General features: G+C 32.1%; 1 protein-coding gene and 1 long non-coding RNA gene across 14 annotated transcripts in view; one reads left to right on the top strand and one right to left on the bottom strand.

Moving 5' to 3' along the window:
• mmd (disintegrin and metalloproteinase domain-containing protein mind-meld) overlaps positions 1 to 18,066 on the bottom strand; it is a 77,789-nt gene that overhangs the window by 24,340 nt on the left and 35,383 nt on the right. For 9 of the 13 annotated variants that reach the window (XR_011783059.1, XR_011783057.1, XR_011783056.1 and 6 more), the window contains exons 10-11: positions 17,591 to 17,803; positions 849 to 946 (exon numbers count right to left, since the gene is read on the bottom strand). Coding sequence is in view for 6 of the 13 variants with exons in the window: in XM_071892467.1 (XP_071748568.1) it covers positions 849 to 946; positions 17,591 to 17,803 (311 nt within the window). In the remaining 7 variants the exon portion in view is untranslated. The remainder of the gene's footprint in view (positions 1 to 848; positions 947 to 17,590; positions 17,804 to 18,066) is intronic. The other 4 variants (XR_011783060.1, XR_011783061.1, XM_071892465.1 and 1 more) reach the window with 1 other exon arrangement.
• LOC121126711 (uncharacterized) lies at positions 2,299 to 4,373 on the top strand. The gene is made up of 3 exons (XR_005867108.2): positions 2,299 to 2,745; positions 2,820 to 3,909; positions 3,973 to 4,373. It is a non-coding gene; the product is annotated as an uncharacterized lncRNA (long non-coding RNA).

Here is an 18,066-nt window from a genome sequence, read left to right as displayed (position 1 = left end):
ATAAATCCCTTATAGAACTTTTTCATGGGAAGTCAGCATGATTGATGTCGGCCATTTATGAGAATTGAACAAATTGTGGGCCGGGTGGTCCATTGAATTTTGAACACTTACTAATACAATAATTAATTAAGGTTGAGTGAGTGAAATTAATAGTTCATTTTTATCTATCACACGAAAATACGATTGTATCAAGATATAATAACATATTTTTAATACAATTTAGGTAAGATATATAAAATATAATTAGACAATAGAGCGATGGATTTTTGATAGACTAAATGGTTTAAGTCAATTTATTTGTTGATCCCGCTTCGACATCCAATAGTTCACTATTTTACTTAAATATTAATAAAAAAATGGTTGGAATTGATATAAAACTTGGTTGGTTAGGCCACTACAATGACCAACATCAACAATCTTGACGCTACATGAAAATACTCTATAGAAAGTTTTCACGGACCTCATTAATTGCATTATAATCGAAGGTGATGTCAAAAGTAGAATTTTTTTAGGAAAATATCTTATTCTTTCCATTCTAATTATAAATTTATCGTCTACAACATGACATTAAGATTTTATAGCGATGAAAATATATATTTTTATTACATATTATAGTCTGATATATATAACATGTTAGAACTAGCTATTAAAGGTGTAATTTGTTTATGAAAGGTATGATTTAAGTACTATTATGTGTGTATCCCATTTTGATATCTAATAGTTCACTTTTTGATTAATATAAATAAAAAAGGATTTTATTGTTTTGATAAAGTTGTTGTTTAGGCCTCCAAAATAGCCAACATTGACAATTCTGACGCTACATGAAAGAACACTTATGTTCCTATTACCTGAAGTATACGCTCCATCAGGTAACATTGATGTTGAGCCTATATGATGTCCACTGCCATGGTTTCCCATTCTTTTTAGCTGTTGAAGGCTATGCTCCCTAGAATATCGGAACATTTCATTAGTTTTGGCATTAATTTCTACAAAAAAATTTTAAATAATTAAATAACATGTAAAATTTATAATTCCTGAAATAACTTTATATTTTTAATAAAAAAATCGAATATAAAAAAAATAATAAACAGAATTAACGTGCATCACCTTTATAGACATAACCCCAACATTTTATTGGTATTTTACTTATTGAAAAAACAAACAAACTTGTTTTATACCATTAAGCTAATTGTCACTTCTTAAACAAATTAAGTTGGGATTAAATAAGCTTATTTATAGTTTTATTCATCCTTCTTACTAAAATGAATATATGACATCTTGATCTTTATTTATTTATGTATTTTCAATCAAGGTTGACTTTTTGGATCTTAAGATGAAGAAAGTAATACATGGGTAAAAATATTTCCTGGGTATACTAAATCGTTATTAAAAGAAATTCAATAATCTTGTAACAACAATTGGCGGACGTTAATTATTTTTATTTATAGACACAGAATTTAAGTCAAATAAATCTTGTGAAATATTAATTTCAACTTTTGTTTACCAGAACACAAATATTCTAAGAAAAAAAGGAGAATAAGGAAGGAAATCTAAGAAAAATTCTTGAAGATGCATATTTTTTAATAGGTATTTTTTAAATAAAACACGGAATATTTTTCTATAATATAGGTTAAGATATTCCTTATCACTATGAAAGATGAATAAGTTATAAGAGTCTCTATGTGAGGACCATTTTTCATCAATTTCGAGTTCAGAACAAGATACAGAAGCAGTTAAAACATTTATTAAAAAAAAAAATAACAGTGTCACATAAGTTTTAATAATTTTACAAATTACATAAGTATAGTTACTTTAATTCTGACTTTATTGTAAAGAGAAATGTTCTTCAAATAGTTACACATTTAGAGTTTGATTATTAAGGTTGTGTACTTATGGGTCTAGCCGTTCCAGTTTTTGAACTGCTACAACTGGAAATGACCAAATCAAACCAAGACCGGAACCGGGACAACAATATATTACTTATCTGTCTTGGTTCTTGTCCTTATTTTGATTTCTTGTATTTTTGGTATATTTATTACCTTTTTATTTTCCATTTACATAATTTTAAGTAAATGAAGCATATCGTTACCTTTATTTTATTTTTATTTTTTTTATGCATATATCTTTATTTCACACATTAAAATTATTACAAGTATATAGTTATAGTATATAGTTTGCCCCACCAAACGAATATTTCCTATTATAAGTTAAAAAGACAATAAAGACAAAAAAAACAAAAAAACAACAACAACAACAACACGAGTGCCATATCTTTTTTTCTCTTTCCTCTCCCTCCAAAGCACCGGCTTTACAAGTAAATACTATCAATAAATAGAAATATCATCCACTAATAGGTAGCATGTATATATAAACAAACTCTCTCAATATTACTATTATTAAAAAAGAAATCAAAGAACACAGTGATGGACTAATGATAATTTAAAAACAATAGATTTTCCTAAACAAAGCAAAAGACAACGATCCCAAACAACACATTTTCGTCGCATTAAAGGAACTAAAAGTCCGTCTTTATTATTGTTAGTTCAAACTCGTCGAGAGCCACCTCCGCTATTTTTGGAGAAGGGCAGACACCTCTGAACCGCGCCGAAGAGATAAGAGTCTGTAGCTTGCATATCACCTTCGATGCCAAACGTAGTCCCTTGTTGGTTCCTTCGAAGCCGTACAGAAGCTCGTGGTTTGATGGCTTCCTACCCAATTTGGACTCGACACCTTGGCTCACTTCATGTATTATATATTTCAGGGCGCTGCAATCCCTGAAGTTATGCGATATTGTCTTTTTTTTACCACATTCCCTGCAGGTTGCCCGGTCGTCATTGAAGAGCCCTTCCGTGAAAAAGACCCGAGACAAGATGCGATATTTCATGTACATTTGCTTTGGTGTAAGAATAGGATCCCAAACACGCTTGATGAAGTCCTGTACTCCTTTGGTTTCCCTCGCAGCCTCTCTAAATTTGTCAGTGTGGTCTTGCCTACATATGTTGTCTCTGATAGTCGATGTGGCCACTTTGAAGGGGTCCCCGTCTCTTTTCCTTTTTGGATAGAATGAGTATTGCTGGAGTTGATTCTTGAGCATGACCAATAGAGGATGAACCCCTCTTGCACTTAACACATCTTCCACTGTGACTAATCCCAAATTATTCTTCACTTTTTCAGGTAGATAAATGGTAATCAGCTCATTTCCTTCGATTGGGGCCCCTAAGCCTATAGCCCGCCAGTATGCTCTTCGTGATTCAATCGGAACGCTATTCATTTCTCTCATCGGCGACCACTGTAAACCATCCGGATACTTTTTACCTTGAGCTTCTAGCATCGCCCTCTTCCACGGGAACCCTACATATGGGGCCCTCCTCCTCCAAGATAATAAAAGGAGTTGCCACTGTAATCTTAGGTCAAGCATTCCCAAGCCTCCACGGATCTTGGGAGTGAACAAACGGCTCGTCCCAACCGTTTTTGGGAGCCGAACGAAATCAATTCCTTTCTTCCTCCAAGTATGGCACAATGTCTCATCATATGGTGTACATCTAAGGATGTGGTTTACTCTTGGAATTACCACTTGATTCCAACATTTTATTCTCTCGACAAGGGTGAGTCTATGTTTTAAAATTTCATCAATGGATCTGCTAATAATGCTATCTATCTTCTTTAGGTTTTTACATTATCGTTTTTGATAGAGATGGTATTTCCCAGGATTGTTGCTTCTTCCACTAAATTAAAGGAACATAGATTTTGAGGAATCGTTGTCATATTTGTAAGCATCTGAGTTTTAGATGCATTCACCCTTAAACCAGATCTTTCTCCGAATATTTCCAACACTTCCCCCAGCCTAGACGCTTGGGAGTCAATGTTGCAACCACTAAGAATGACAGTTCCATCATCTGCAAAAAACAGGTTCGTCACTTTTTCCCCTCCAATATTTGCACCTCTAATCTCGGCATCTAACATTTTTTGTAGGCGAGCAACGGCTAAAAGAAAAAGCATTGGACTCACAGGATCCCCTTGTCTCACACCCCGCTGTAGCCTTACTGTCGGACTCTTTCTAATATCAATGATTGACTCCGCTTCATTCGTCAAGTTTTTCACAGCCTCACAAAAGACTTGAGGGAAATTCATCCTCATTAGTTCGTCAATAATGAAGGAATGCTCAACTGTATCGAACGCTTTTTCAAAGTCCAGAAGAATCAAGGCAATATCTTCTCCTTTTGCCTCGGAACAACCAACAATGGTTTTTAATGACATCGTTACATCTTCCATTTGATGACCAGGGCGGAACCCGAATTGAGTTTTTGGAAGCTTTTTGTTTAAAATCGGTTTTAATCTCTCAGTAATACAGCCTGAATAAATTTTATACTCAGTTTCAAGTAGTGTTATTGGTCGCCAATTTTTAATCTCTGTCTTGTCTTTCCCTTTTTTGGTATTAAAATTATCAACCCCTTTTTTCGATCGTTTGAGAGACCTGAGCCATAAAAAGAATTGTTGAAAAGTTCAGCAAGGTATAAAGTTAATTGTGGGAAATGCTTGTAAAATTCAGCTGTAAATCCGCTTATACCTGGGGATTTTTTTACCTTAAGTTTTTTAGTTATATATTCCCAGATCTCAGATGGAGTAAATCTCTTTGTCAGATCCCCCTGCTCTTTTTCAGACAGATCATTTTCTTTTACGATTTTTCTCCCAGTCCTAAGCTCTTTCCTGGCAGTATATAGGCGTTGATAATAGTTCTGAATAAATTTAATCTTCTGGTCTGTGGTGCATTTTTTTGTATGTTCAGTCTCAATGACACTGAGTATATCAACTCGATTTGTTTTTTCCATGTTTTTTAATAGACTTAAATTTCTTGAATTTATATTTTCATTTAAAGTACGGGATCTAGTACGTGCCCCTTGCATTTTATAATTTATTAACGTTTCTAATTCTTCACATAATATACAGTCTTCCTTTTCTTCTAATAATTTTATTATATTTTTTTCTCGGTCTCTTCTCCTCTTCGCCTCAGTCTTACCAGCAAAAATTAAGATTCTTTTAGCAGTCTTGTAAAAAAGATATCGTTACCTTTATTGTATCACGCAACCTTTCAGCCGAAAAAAGCAGAAAAAAGTGCCAAAATCATCATGGATCTTGAAAAGTGGTTTCAGGCACCAGACGTTGGAAATAAAAGCGGGAAGGCGTGGGGTAGATTATGGATACAGGTCCGGCATTAAGGTTGTCGGGGCCCTATAACTTGATAACTCTAATATTTCTTAAATCAGGGTTATTGAAGATATTTTGGAAGACCTCAGTCACATGTCCTAGACAGGTGGGAGGGCTTGCACACTAAGCTACTCCCGTACTCCAAGAAGTCAAGCAAGACGTCCTACGTGTTCCAGTAGGTTGCCCCCTCCCCCCAGTCAGCCAATGTTGTGTAAGGCTGGATAAAAGAAAACATGAAGTTTTGACCTTAGAACTTCTGGCCTCTCCAGAGCCCCGATCTAAATCTTTTGGATTATTATGCCAAGTCGAGTCCAAGGCCTGCAAATAACGCCACAGTAATGTCACCGACCTGAAGTCCTCCGTGGAGAAGGAATTAAAGCTCATGAGAAGTGACTACTTTATCAGAGTGTGCTTTACCTTCCGTAGCCGCTTGAATACCGTCATTTGGAGCAATGAAGGACAAATTCATAAATAATATCTGCCATTGTGGGTTAAATATTTAATTTGTTAAATTGATCTATCACGTTTTACTTATTTGAGACTCAGAAGGTCCAAAAGTTTGCTCACGTTTGATATAAGAGTTCATAAAATAGTAAAATGTGCGTTTCTTGAAATTTACGAAAATATTAAAATTAAACTTCTCCCTTAAAAAAAACGACGTTATTTCATATTTTAGTCGAAAAAATCTAGAAAATTTTTATAGACTTATGGAAATAAAATGGACATTTAAAAAAAAAAAAAGAAACAATTTTTACAATAAAAATAAATATTAGTTTAGAAAAACTAATAATTTAATGAAATAGGGACCCAATTCATTCAAAAGAAGGATCCTCATTTTTAAAAAAAATGTGATTCCAATAATTAATATTACCAAAAATTGTATTAAGAAAGACCAGAATATTTTTTGGGAGAAATGAAAGGGTCCATCTCTTTTTTTTTTCAAAAAAAACCTTTTATATCTGTTCGGAAAAATTGGCATGTCAGTCGACCCTCAAGATTTAAAAAAAAATATTACAATGTTAGAGTATACAGTGATTTTCTAGTAATCCAAACTGCATCCTGATCCGTAAGGAAAGCAAGTAAAGGTTTGAAATTTGATATACAATTTCTAATATTACAAAAGAAACAAAATCAAAGAATGTGTTTGCCATTTTCGCCAATCATTCGCCCGATACTAGGCCTAAAGTATTTGCAGATCTTGACAACGTCTGTGGGAGACTTCGTTCCAGTACTTGCTGATGGAGCCTTCAAGGATTCGATACTGTTATATGAATTGGCAGATCGCTTCTTATCTAACTCAGCCTAAATGAAGTAATCCATAGGATTCATATGGGAGAGTTAAAGGGCTAGGTAGGAGAAGGGGGGTCAAAATTCTGTCATTCTGTCTGTTGTAAGTATTTCTTTTATAGAAGAGGTATGACTTTATTCTCAGGTCACTGTATATTGCCCTTGAGACGGCTTCCTAGACACTTTTTGGCAAGAACGTTAATCAGAGATCTAAAAAATCACTTCAAAGATCGTTTCAGGCCCACAAAAAATATCGGAGTTCGTTAATTTATCACTACAGTACTTGTGTGTATTTCCTGTATATGTCTTTCCTCCTTCCAGTAATTGTAGACGTCGTATGATGTGCTCTTGGGATATTTGAGCATCTTCTTGATGTACAACGGGATGTATCCCATGCAATCAAATGAGATAATAGTGTTCCTTTGGGTCTCCTACATTGTAAATACTTGTTTTGAATTAAAAGTTCCACAAATAAAAACTAAGGCTCAACCTCTCACTTTAAAATTGAAATAACCGTGTTAAAGGCTTTCCTTATTGTTCGGGATATAGCTAAAGATAGTCCAGATTTACCTAACCCATCTCGATTAAGAGACATATTTTGGAACAACAAAAGATGAAAACTATATTTCAAATTAATCTATGAAAATATGCAGGAAATGAAAGATTAATGATTTGTTTTGTTACTTTGATTACAATGTCTAAAAAAGTAAAAAGAAGTACTGTATTTAAGCAATTATTTTTCATTTTAGAATATTTGATTCAAATGCTTTATATTCTACCTAAAACTAGAGGATGAACCTTATATTACAGTTTAAAAATATTTGCTTGCCAAAAAAGGTACATTGTGATTTATTTCTTCTGTTTAACGTTTGATTTTCTTATTGAATATTTAATAAATAAATTGACTTATTGCTTCATAAAAATTTTTTTTAAATTAAATATAAATCTGTCGATTAGATCACCAAAAATTAGGGATATACTAAAACGATTACGAATCGTTTTTATGTATAACGGAATTTCATGAACAATCAATAAAATTGTTTACTTTTTTTAATGTTGAACTTTTGATCAATAGCGACTAGGGGAAAAAAATCATAAATTTTTCTAATCATAATTAGATGTTAGTAAAAAGTTAATTCCTTTCTGTGCTCAGAAGTCAATTTATTTCTGGTTGGCTCATATTAGGGAGTTTCAAGCCCTTCCTTTGTTATAAACGTATATATATAGTCAGCCTCCTTGCATCTCCACCTCTGATCTATTTTAAACAGCAATATCATTGTTATATACTAGTAAACTTCGACTCGTTCACCTTTTCCCCGTTCATTCGTTCCTTTTCTGAAAAGTTTCTGTTTGTCGTTCATTCGATCACTGTTTTCCGTTTATCTGTTCATTTTTGAACAGTGGAAGAAAAAAAAACATACAGGAATAAAATTTTGTCGAAACGATAAAACCAATGTTCCCTCAACGTGGCAACAAATCCAGTAACGTCAAAGCTTACCAATATAAGTGTACTATAGCCTAGAGAGAGTACCCATCATTGATCGGGGACATTTTTGCCTATGAGCTTTGCTATAAAAATGAGGCGGTGTACTCCTTTATATATATATATATATGATGCACACGCTACACACGCTCGTTGCCAAACTTCCTATTAAGTCAAATTCATTACTTTTTTAACTTTAGATATGTGGTCCATCAAAACAGAAGGAAGGTGGAATGAATTTTTCAAAATATTAATATCAATCTTAAATCAAATAAATGTTCTACAATTTAGTTGGGTATTTTAAATCATCCCACAAATTTGAACACAAACTCTATAACTACGGTTTACTACCGACAGGTCATTATTTATTTGTTCAAGTCCAGTCCAGTCTTAGGAACGGATCTAACGTGTTTTTTTTATTTTGAACATTGCGTGAAATTCAGTTTAAAATTTAAAAGTACAAGCTTAAAGAAATAAAAGTTGGACTAAATTTAACCAAATGTTCAAAATTACAAAAAAAGCAAAAAAAAAAAAACCCAACAATAATCACATTAATTTAATAGTAATGAAAAATAGTAGTTCTATGACATGAGGCTCATATAATAATTTGCTGAAAATATTAATGGACTTTTTTTTCCTAATGAATGAAAATTACTATGAATTTACTAATTTAAAAAGGAAAAAATGTGCAATTACAAATCGAATGCTAATTTTTCCATGGGGACAATAAAGGCCAAAGAAACAATGAAATGTTTTGGAAACATTTTACCCTGAAAAATACTAAAAATCTTAACAGCAAAAAGTATTTATGGTATTTTACAGTACAATAATTCTTTTTTTATTTATAATGACGTTCTTTTGAATTGTTTTATTCTTTTTAAACCCTTGGAATATAATAGTAAATATGCAATGAATAAAACGAAAAAAACACATGCAATAAGTGATGTATGATTATAAGAACTAAGATTTATCTAAAAATATTTTTGCTCGTGCCTAGAGTAAATAATGTTTGGAATTTGTACTGCCATTTATCTTAGATATACATGGTGATTTTCTACTTTCAATATTGGTTATGAATTTGTATCGAGGGTTGGAAAAAGTGTATAGATGTATTTTCCAAAGTATTATTTTGCAATATATGTTCACCCGGCGGACTATGGTGCTGACGTTTAGTATAGAAGTGAATCGTTGAATTTTTTAATCGATTTTTCATTAGTTTTTTTTACTCAATGAACTGTTGATTCTGCGATTGAATTGGACTAAGGATTATCAGGTGAAGAGGGATAGTGATTGATCTTACTTAATTTGTAATATCTTTTAAATTTTTTTCAAAAATGAGGTCCATTTTCAATTATAATGAAATTTTGATAGCAAAATATTTGGCTTCAGTATTGCAAAAAGGATGTAACATATGGCGTTGTTGTCATAAGTAGATTGTGGACAAATTGGAAGAGGCTAAGCTTATCTAGAATGACAATGATGTCATGTCCATTGCAATCAAATAAATTTACTCAAAGTGTATACTAAGGACAAGGAGGTTTTGAATAATGCAGTACTATTTTCTAATATTGAAATATTTAAAATTTCTGATAAATTTGCCAATTATTAATTTGAATTTCTTTTAACATACCCATCCAAAAAAATAAGCTTGCAGCCATGAGTCAGGTTTTGCGAACAGGTAAGGGAATGCCAAGTCGGTGTCCTTCGTATGAAATTAAAGTAATTATGGAATCTGTTTCTATATTTAACAAAGACGATTTGTCCAAACATACAATAACTGACATGCAAAATGAAGTTCTGAAAGTCTGTGAGGGCTGATGTCTCTTGTAATGCTGATACGATTTTTACGTATAAGTCCTCAATTAAATTGTAGAGTTGTTGGAATGTTGGATAAGAAATAACCCTACCTATAAGGAGGTTTTCATTATCTTCCAATGAAGGCTGGTCTTTTGGGGTAGAGTTAAGTGTATCAGGTGTAAGCAGGTGCTGAAATTTAAAACTAAAATAAAGCCACAAGGTCACTCAATTTTTCCTGATGATTTCCTGTAGATTTTTTTCAATACACTTGGTATCAATCCACGACCCTATTAGCTTTACCCATGCTTTTTCAATGTATGTATGATATTGGCCGAGTAATTTCGTTTTTTCAGGTTTTATTTTTGGCACAGAAGATATGGCAAAAACATCTAGCAGACGTAAAGTTGTCTTACAGTACTTTATGTTTGTAGAGCACCCCCCAAAAGATCATAGTTAAGTCACCCGTGCAACAAAGAAAATTTGAGTGGGACCAAAGAGCAGAAAAACCAACTATGTCTCAATCCATGTAAATTTTCTGGATTAAAAGATCGACGCCCATAATAAAAAAACAGAGAAGAGGAAGGGTCTTCTTGTTCAACAACTCTTCAGTTCTCAACTATATCTGATTCATTTCCATATTGAATTATAGTTTGTGATTTGGCTAGAAGAGCTCCGGCCATCCTGATGATATAATCACCAAATCAATTTTTTAACTAACGTTTCAATTATCAATTTGTGTGAGAGTGTATGGAAAGCTTTAGAAAAATCAACAGTCATTAAAAAAATATTGTCAGATAATTCTAAAAAGATTTGCAACTTAAATGGTGTAATATCCATTAATTTGTTTTTCATAAAAATATATTGGGCGGATGTAATATTGACTTCAAAACTTTACACAATTGGTTCGGAGAAACGTAGGAAGATGTTTTGTATAGACAGTTTTGCATAGTCAAATAGCATATTTTTTTAAAATATCTTGGATTATATTTTCCCTTAGGATAAGAATTATTTGTCCAATTGATTTGAAACTCGGAACGTTATCAACAGATAGAGCTTGTTCATAAAATCGGAATAAAAGTGGCCCTTAAAAATTAGCTTACTTTTTATAAAATTCAAAAGTAAAACCAGATGGAAAAAAAAAACATTTTCCGATGAGCATACACGTGTTTTGTGTTCATTTGAGATTTTAAACTGTTTTCATAATGACATAAGCATCATTATTTGAATTTGCCTTACTGTAGTCTATATCGTTGAAGGAGTGTCAGACAACTTCATTTTTGTATCTTTAGAATACAAGAGTGGGCGTTCCATCCCAATGGTTGTATCCATCCTTGGAGGTTTGGTGTTCCTGGTAAATATATTCTGATATTTACATTTTTAGGATGGGTTTTCTTTTAATGGAAATACAACGTCTAACTCGAATTATTTACAAGCATTGAAAAACAATTTAGATGTAAAAGCTAATAATAATAGTGTTGTTATAGATCTGAAATCTTTAGACGATTGACCAATTTCAACATAAGCCTACTGATAAAGACGTAAAAACACTGTTTTTGAAATCTTCAAGCTTGAGCAAAAAATATTCCCGGAATTCAGATTTGCCCAAGATATCAGAATATGATAATTGTATAGCTAAAAAATGCTATCAATATTGGAGAGGTGTTAGCTCATGTAAAAGATGATTTTGTTATAAGAAGAGCTGAAGGAAACTTAAAAGAATCAATAGGAAATGTGAGAGGTCTAAAGGCCCAGCGAAGGGACAAGGATGGAAATCCTATTATTTTTGAAAAAAGCGTATTTCTTCACCCACTGTATGAAGATGTTTCCTTTAATTATATTGGAGACGCGATCAAGAAACTTAGAGAAGTAGCAGTCCCTGCAATAGAGTGTTCTTTCCAGGATGGAAAACTTAAGGGAATAAGAATCGTGAACTGTATGATTAAGGTCATTTTGATATCCAAAATACTAGGTTTTCTCCCAATTAAGGGGCTCAAAACTAGGGTTACAGGACATGAAATTACTTGTGCAAAATGCTATAAATCAGGCAATTTTACTAGAGAATGTAATAAATAAGTTTGTTAAGTGACTAAATCATATATAGGCGATTGAAAATAATAACCTTACTCCTTCATCATAATGATAAAATATATTGTACTATGTAAATAAGTACGACCGAGATGACAAAGCTTCCAGACCTGACAATATATAACCTATATACTGATTATATTGTTCCCTATTTACTTAGGTTTATATTTGAGATGGAAAAGAGTGGTATGTTCCCCTCAGCTGTGGGTCGAGGTAAGATATCCCTCATCCCCAAAAAAATTAGCGGGACATCATTTAGCCTTTGGAACCCTAAGACAATACTTAATGAATCATACATAATCTTAAAGTTTTTGCTAAGCATATCGAGCCTATACTTAACAAAAAGTTGTGTTCAGAAAAAGAAGGTTTAAAAAAAAACACGACATATTACCGATATTAACAAAATATTCAGGCAACTATTAATTCTGTTAAAATTAGAAAAAAATTGGAGCTATCATTGTCATTGACTTCAGCAAAGCTTTCACTCTGTCAGTTATAATTTTATCCTACGTGCTGTAAAGAAATACCTTCCAAGAAGTTTTTTTAATCTAATCCGTGCTCCCCTATTCAATGAGACTTCAGCTTTAGTGATTGATGGATTACAGAGTAACCATCAGTCTTAGGAAAAAGCAGTCGACAAGGATGTCCTGTATCTCCGTTACTATTTGTGCCTGCTATGGGCAATTAAGGTATACACTAATATGGAAATATGGAGGTTTTGGGGTTCCCATAGGAAGTAAAAAGCATTTGGTTGATCTTTGTGCAGATGACCTTACACTGATGGTAGAGTGAAATTAGGAGGGAAACGTAATGAAAATAACCGAAATTTATCTCCTATTTAGATAAGTTTCTCTATTCTCAGGGGTTTGGAAATTAATGCGATAAAGACTTCCATTCTTCCTATTGGTTGATAGTGTGCTGGGCCTCCCAATATAACTAGACAACGTAAAGTAGTTGAAAGCGTAAATATTTAGGGAATGCATAAGAGAGAAATCAACCTTAATTATCTAAATCTGTGAAGTTAAACTCTCAAGCCCACAAGTGGTGTCAGGCCTGGAAATGATTAATTTTGCAAAAGAGAGTAGACCTATACAAGTCCAAATTAATTGTTCAAACGATTTATGTGGCTACAGCTCTACCATTGGTAGACAAGAGGTTCTTAAAGGAAGAAGAAGGGTGGTCGAATAGGTTATTTGATAAAAGACACGTCCTTGCCCTGAAGAGACCTCGGTCTCAACTAGAATGAGGCTATTATTACTCTCAAATATTTCACCAAAAAACGTCCACGTCCAAACCACAGTTGGACTGGATGAGATTCATCACTGAGTCATCTGTCTATAATATGTTGATTTTTGGTACAAAATATTGCAATGATACAGTGGAATTGCATTTCACGGAGTTGGCTGCTACAAAAAAAAAAAAAAAATGAGTAAATCACTTGTGTTTGATTCCAATAGTACCCTAGATGTCCTCCACCAAAATGGAAACAAGAGTTCATTACTTAAGAACCTCCAAAAACAACAAAGTAGAGGGCTGAAAGCGATTGCCATCAAAGAGGACGTTCTTAAATTTCATGATATGGATTACAAATTGATTTTAAATACTGAAAGATTTTACTATCCTCTACAGAGATCACCAAAGTGGCATCTTCTACTTACTTCTTGGTATCTGAAGTTTAATTCTCAAGTTTTGAAGCCTGCTGTTGCGTGTCTTATCACTAAGGAATACATAAGGAGCTTAGATCCTCCTCAAACATGGTAGAGGAGGATTATGTGTCCTCTGAAAGGCATCAATGAAGGTCGCAAGTTCCCCTCACAATTTCAGATATTGACTAAGTTGATTATTATTTCTTTATATTGTAAAGACTGTGGATGAATATATAACGATATTAAACACGCTTTTGCTTCTTGTCCACTTTTCAAACTTATAAAGAAGTTTGTATTACTTAATTCCAAGTATATTTTACATTTTGAGCCAAGATATTTGGAAGCATTTGTGATATTTGTTATTTTTTCTAATAATGAGATATTTTCCATCGATATCACTTCGGTATGAATGTACTCTTAGGATGATTATTTGGCGTTATAAGAAGTACAGGAAAGAAAATACGGATGTAGTAAGATTTTTGTTGTAATATTTTATTTATTTGAGTTGTTTTGTTGGTGTTTTTTTCTTTTACGTACTTTGGGTAACAGTTTTTTTATTATGTATATGTGATTATGCAAAACGTCGTATTTATTAGTTTGATTATTTGATTATGTTAAGGTTTTTCAGAAGGAAATTTATTTTTAAGTATAATATAGAATTATGTTTTCTTATACCAACACAAATTTCCTTTTATGTGTTTATTTTTATTTTTGTACATCTAGATATTTATAAATAAAGACCTTGCAGTTGAGAAGTAAAAAAAAACCAGATGGATCGGGTGATCTATTAAATTTTCCAAAGCGAAACTCAATCGTACGTACAAAAAAAGCTAACGTATGTGAATAATATTATTCTAGCTTAAGTTGGTATAATTTTTTTTAAATTGTTTTATAACTTTAAATATTAATTAGATTGTAATTAAAGAAAATAAAAATCATATTTTATCTTATATTTCGAATTTTTTTTCCGAAAGATTTATTTTTTGGAAATTTTTTTCCAAAAAGTTTATTATCTAAATTATCAAATGTGGATTTTTGGAATTTTTTCAGATTATATATGGATTTTTTTTTTTTGTAAATAGCTGTGGATTTTTTAATTTTTTTTAAATTTTCTCCTCCAAAACATCTCTCAAATTGTCAGGGTTATCACCTTATTTTTCGGATTCTTCCACGAGAGAAGACAGGATGAAAATTCATCCGAGGAAAACTACCAGGGTTCATAAGACACCAAGGGTGACTACTCTCTTGCGAAGAAGATTCCAGAATTAAAACAATGATGAGATCGATTCATGATGAGTAGGAAATTTCAATATTTAAATATAATGAGTTATTACTAAATTTGAATTTGTCAGAAGCGACGTATTATATTGTAATATTAATTATTATTATTAATTAAGAGCTATGACGTCATTATCGTCATCGAAATAGTAAACATTATTTCGACAAGGTTGTGAATTTGCTAGTACAAAAATAAGATGACACAAAAAATTCAAAAAATCGTATCAAAATCCTTGGATATGCATATTTAAAAAAAATTAAACATAGGAATATTTTTCTATAAATAAGCCATGAGATTCCTTATCATTATGAATGATAAATAAGTTAAAAAGGGTCTATAGAAGAGTGTCGTTTTTGATCATTTTTCACCCTAAAAATGGAAATATGTCGAGTTCAGAACAATATACAGAAGCAATAGAAACATTTTCATAATATTAGAAAACCCTGATACTTCAGTTTTGTTCATCGTACTTCAATTTGGTAATTTTCTTAATGTTAAAAATGACTCTAAACGATAATAGTCCTGAATTACTATAATCTTAGATATTTCTGAAACCTGACAACCCAGATAAAAACTTAGATTACTTTTGGTTTTTGCAATCAAAGGTTAATTATTTTTTGGGTTTTTTTTTATTTGTAGAAGTTTTGTGTCTCCAGTGTATTTTTTTTGTGATAACAAAAGTTGCTATTGTTATGACCATCAAAATATACAAATTTCTTGGAAGCAAATGCACAAATATGGTTTATACCAGCTTTATAAAATTATATTTGGTGGTAGATGATATCTTTTGTAAGAGCAAAATCACATATGTAATAGAATATCTTGCAGAATCACTAGCTTAACAGCTATTAGATATTTTAACATTAAAAATTTCCCCTCTCTCATTTAGAAAGGAGAATAGGTGGGGTTTGTAGACCTTTAACGTATCTACAACAATCATAATATCAGATTAGGCAAAAACATTGATTTATAATTTTTTATCAGCCAGCATTTGTCAAAAGAAGAGGCTGCTGGGTGTGTTGAGACAAATGACTGAGGGGATTTGCAGAGGCACTCAAGGTCGGGTCGTAGGAGAGTACGATGAAATGAGAGACTTAAGTGAGGAAAACTGTAAAGTTCATTACAATAGGAGCAACCTGAAATCGGAATTAAGAGATAATAAGTATGATCTTCGTATGTCTAAAAATATCTACCGACCTATTTTAAACTTAGGTTACAATTTAAGATATTCTAATGACACCAATTTTAATTCAAAAATGAAATGTTTCACTCTGTTATGTCTTTGTCGATTCCAAATGTTATTGATGAATTTGTTGTTGAGCTCACTCATGAAGGACTTGACATCTTCCTTATTTTCGGGAGTCAGTCTTTAGTCACTAAAGGACAAATTCTGAGGATTTAACTTCTTAGACATTACCGAACATTGGAAATCCTGGAAAAAACATAGTGACCGCAAATAGTACGCCTTTAAGCACTTAGAACCTATATAGTAATATATAGAAGAGAACAAAAAGGGAGATGAGAGGATCTAGTTTTTTAATCCGACTCTGGGATAATCTTAACCGTAAAAGTTCATAATTTTTGTTCTTGAATCATGTAATTTTTGTCTCATTCATTCATATCTACGGTACTTAATTGATGAAATAGTTTTTTGGTGTTTAAGATTGTAACCAAAATCACATATGTCAAATATTTATATACAAATCTCATATCTCTCATCTTAGTGAATTTTTATAACAGACGCAGTTTTTTTATATTTTTATAAATAATACACGAACAGTTAAAGATTTAGCCAAATTTATTTTTTCAGTAAAATTATAAACGTACATTTATGCATCAAAATCGATTTCTCTAGCATGACCCCACGAGCACGTTTACAGAAGTCCAATCTCTGAACCAAATTTTCCATTACTTTTTTACAAATAAATTGACTGATATTGCAGTATTTTGTGTTCAATATTTTCTCTGAGATCTTCTAACGTTGCCGGTTTTATTGGTGCAGACCAATGAATTCACGTTAACCAAAAGGAAATAATCTTTAGACGTTAAATTGCACAATTGGGGATGCCAATCAACTGATCCATTTCTCGAAATAACGTGCTGATTAAATTTGCATTGAAATGAATCGATTGTAACGTTTACTGTATGACAAGTGGCACCGTCTTGTTGAAACCATATGTTACCTCAGTCTATACCTTGCAATTGGGTCAAAAAAAAAAGTTTCCTTTACAATAACGTGGCGATTATCATCATCAACGAAAAAATATGACCCAATGATCTCTCCAGCATGAATTCAACACCAAACAGTATTTTTTTCGGGACGTAATGATGTCTGGTGAAGCATATGTGGATTGCTCCCTTACTAATAACGCATTATTGGCTTATTAACTAAGTTGTTGATCCAAAATTGAGCTTTATCACTTAAGATGATTTTGCGGTTGAACGATTGAATGATTGAACTGTTATTTTGATAATAAATTTGGATAATTTGCAATTTTTGATCAAGTGTTTATCGTTCCATGATGAACTTTATACTAAGTAAGTTTCTAAATGTCAAAGGAAGATAACAAATATTGTATTGTTTAGTCTTTAACGAAAAGAAAACCCCTTCAGTTATTAGTTACATCATCATCAAACTTGGAAACATATTTTATCATTTAATTGGGGCGAAGCTCTTAAAAAAGGGATTTGGGGAGCAAAGCTGCTGCCGGCTGGGCCTGATATGATGAAAACAAATGATTTATTATGAGTTTCTTTAGTACTTTGGTTTGTATGATTTAATAGTCAAATATAAATTGTTTTACTTACTCAATAGAGCGATAACTCGGTATTCCAGTTGTATTATTACCATAAGAACTATGTTGAGCACCCAATGGTCCTATTCCTAGTTTACTTGCGTCATCAAAAGTATGGTCTGGTGTAATATGCTGACTTGGATGAGGAGAATTTGGATGAGAATATCCCTTCATCATCCGACGTTTCATGTATGGAGGATCATAGATTGGTAACGCAGATTTTCGCCTTTTGTTGGAGAAAAAGAATATCAATAATATACAAATAAAATTTATATATAGAAATTTTATTGTAGTGGGTAATTTAATTTTTTTATAGTATTTATCAAATGCATTGATTGAAATACTTACAATAAAGTGCATTGCAGCGTAAGATGGTTTCACACATGCAAGAGAGGCATATAAAATTTGTCGTATTAAATATTATAATACTAATTTTTCTCTATTTATTAATACTTTATACAACGTCAAATATTGCATAATGCTCTTTTA

Source organism: Lepeophtheirus salmonis, chromosome 12 (assembly GCF_016086655.4).
Source record: "Lepeophtheirus salmonis chromosome 12, UVic_Lsal_1.4, whole genome shotgun sequence".
In the NCBI taxonomy this organism is placed as follows: Eukaryota; Metazoa; Arthropoda; class Copepoda; order Siphonostomatoida; family Caligidae; genus Lepeophtheirus; species Lepeophtheirus salmonis.
This window is presented reverse-complemented; position numbering and strand designations above follow the sequence as displayed.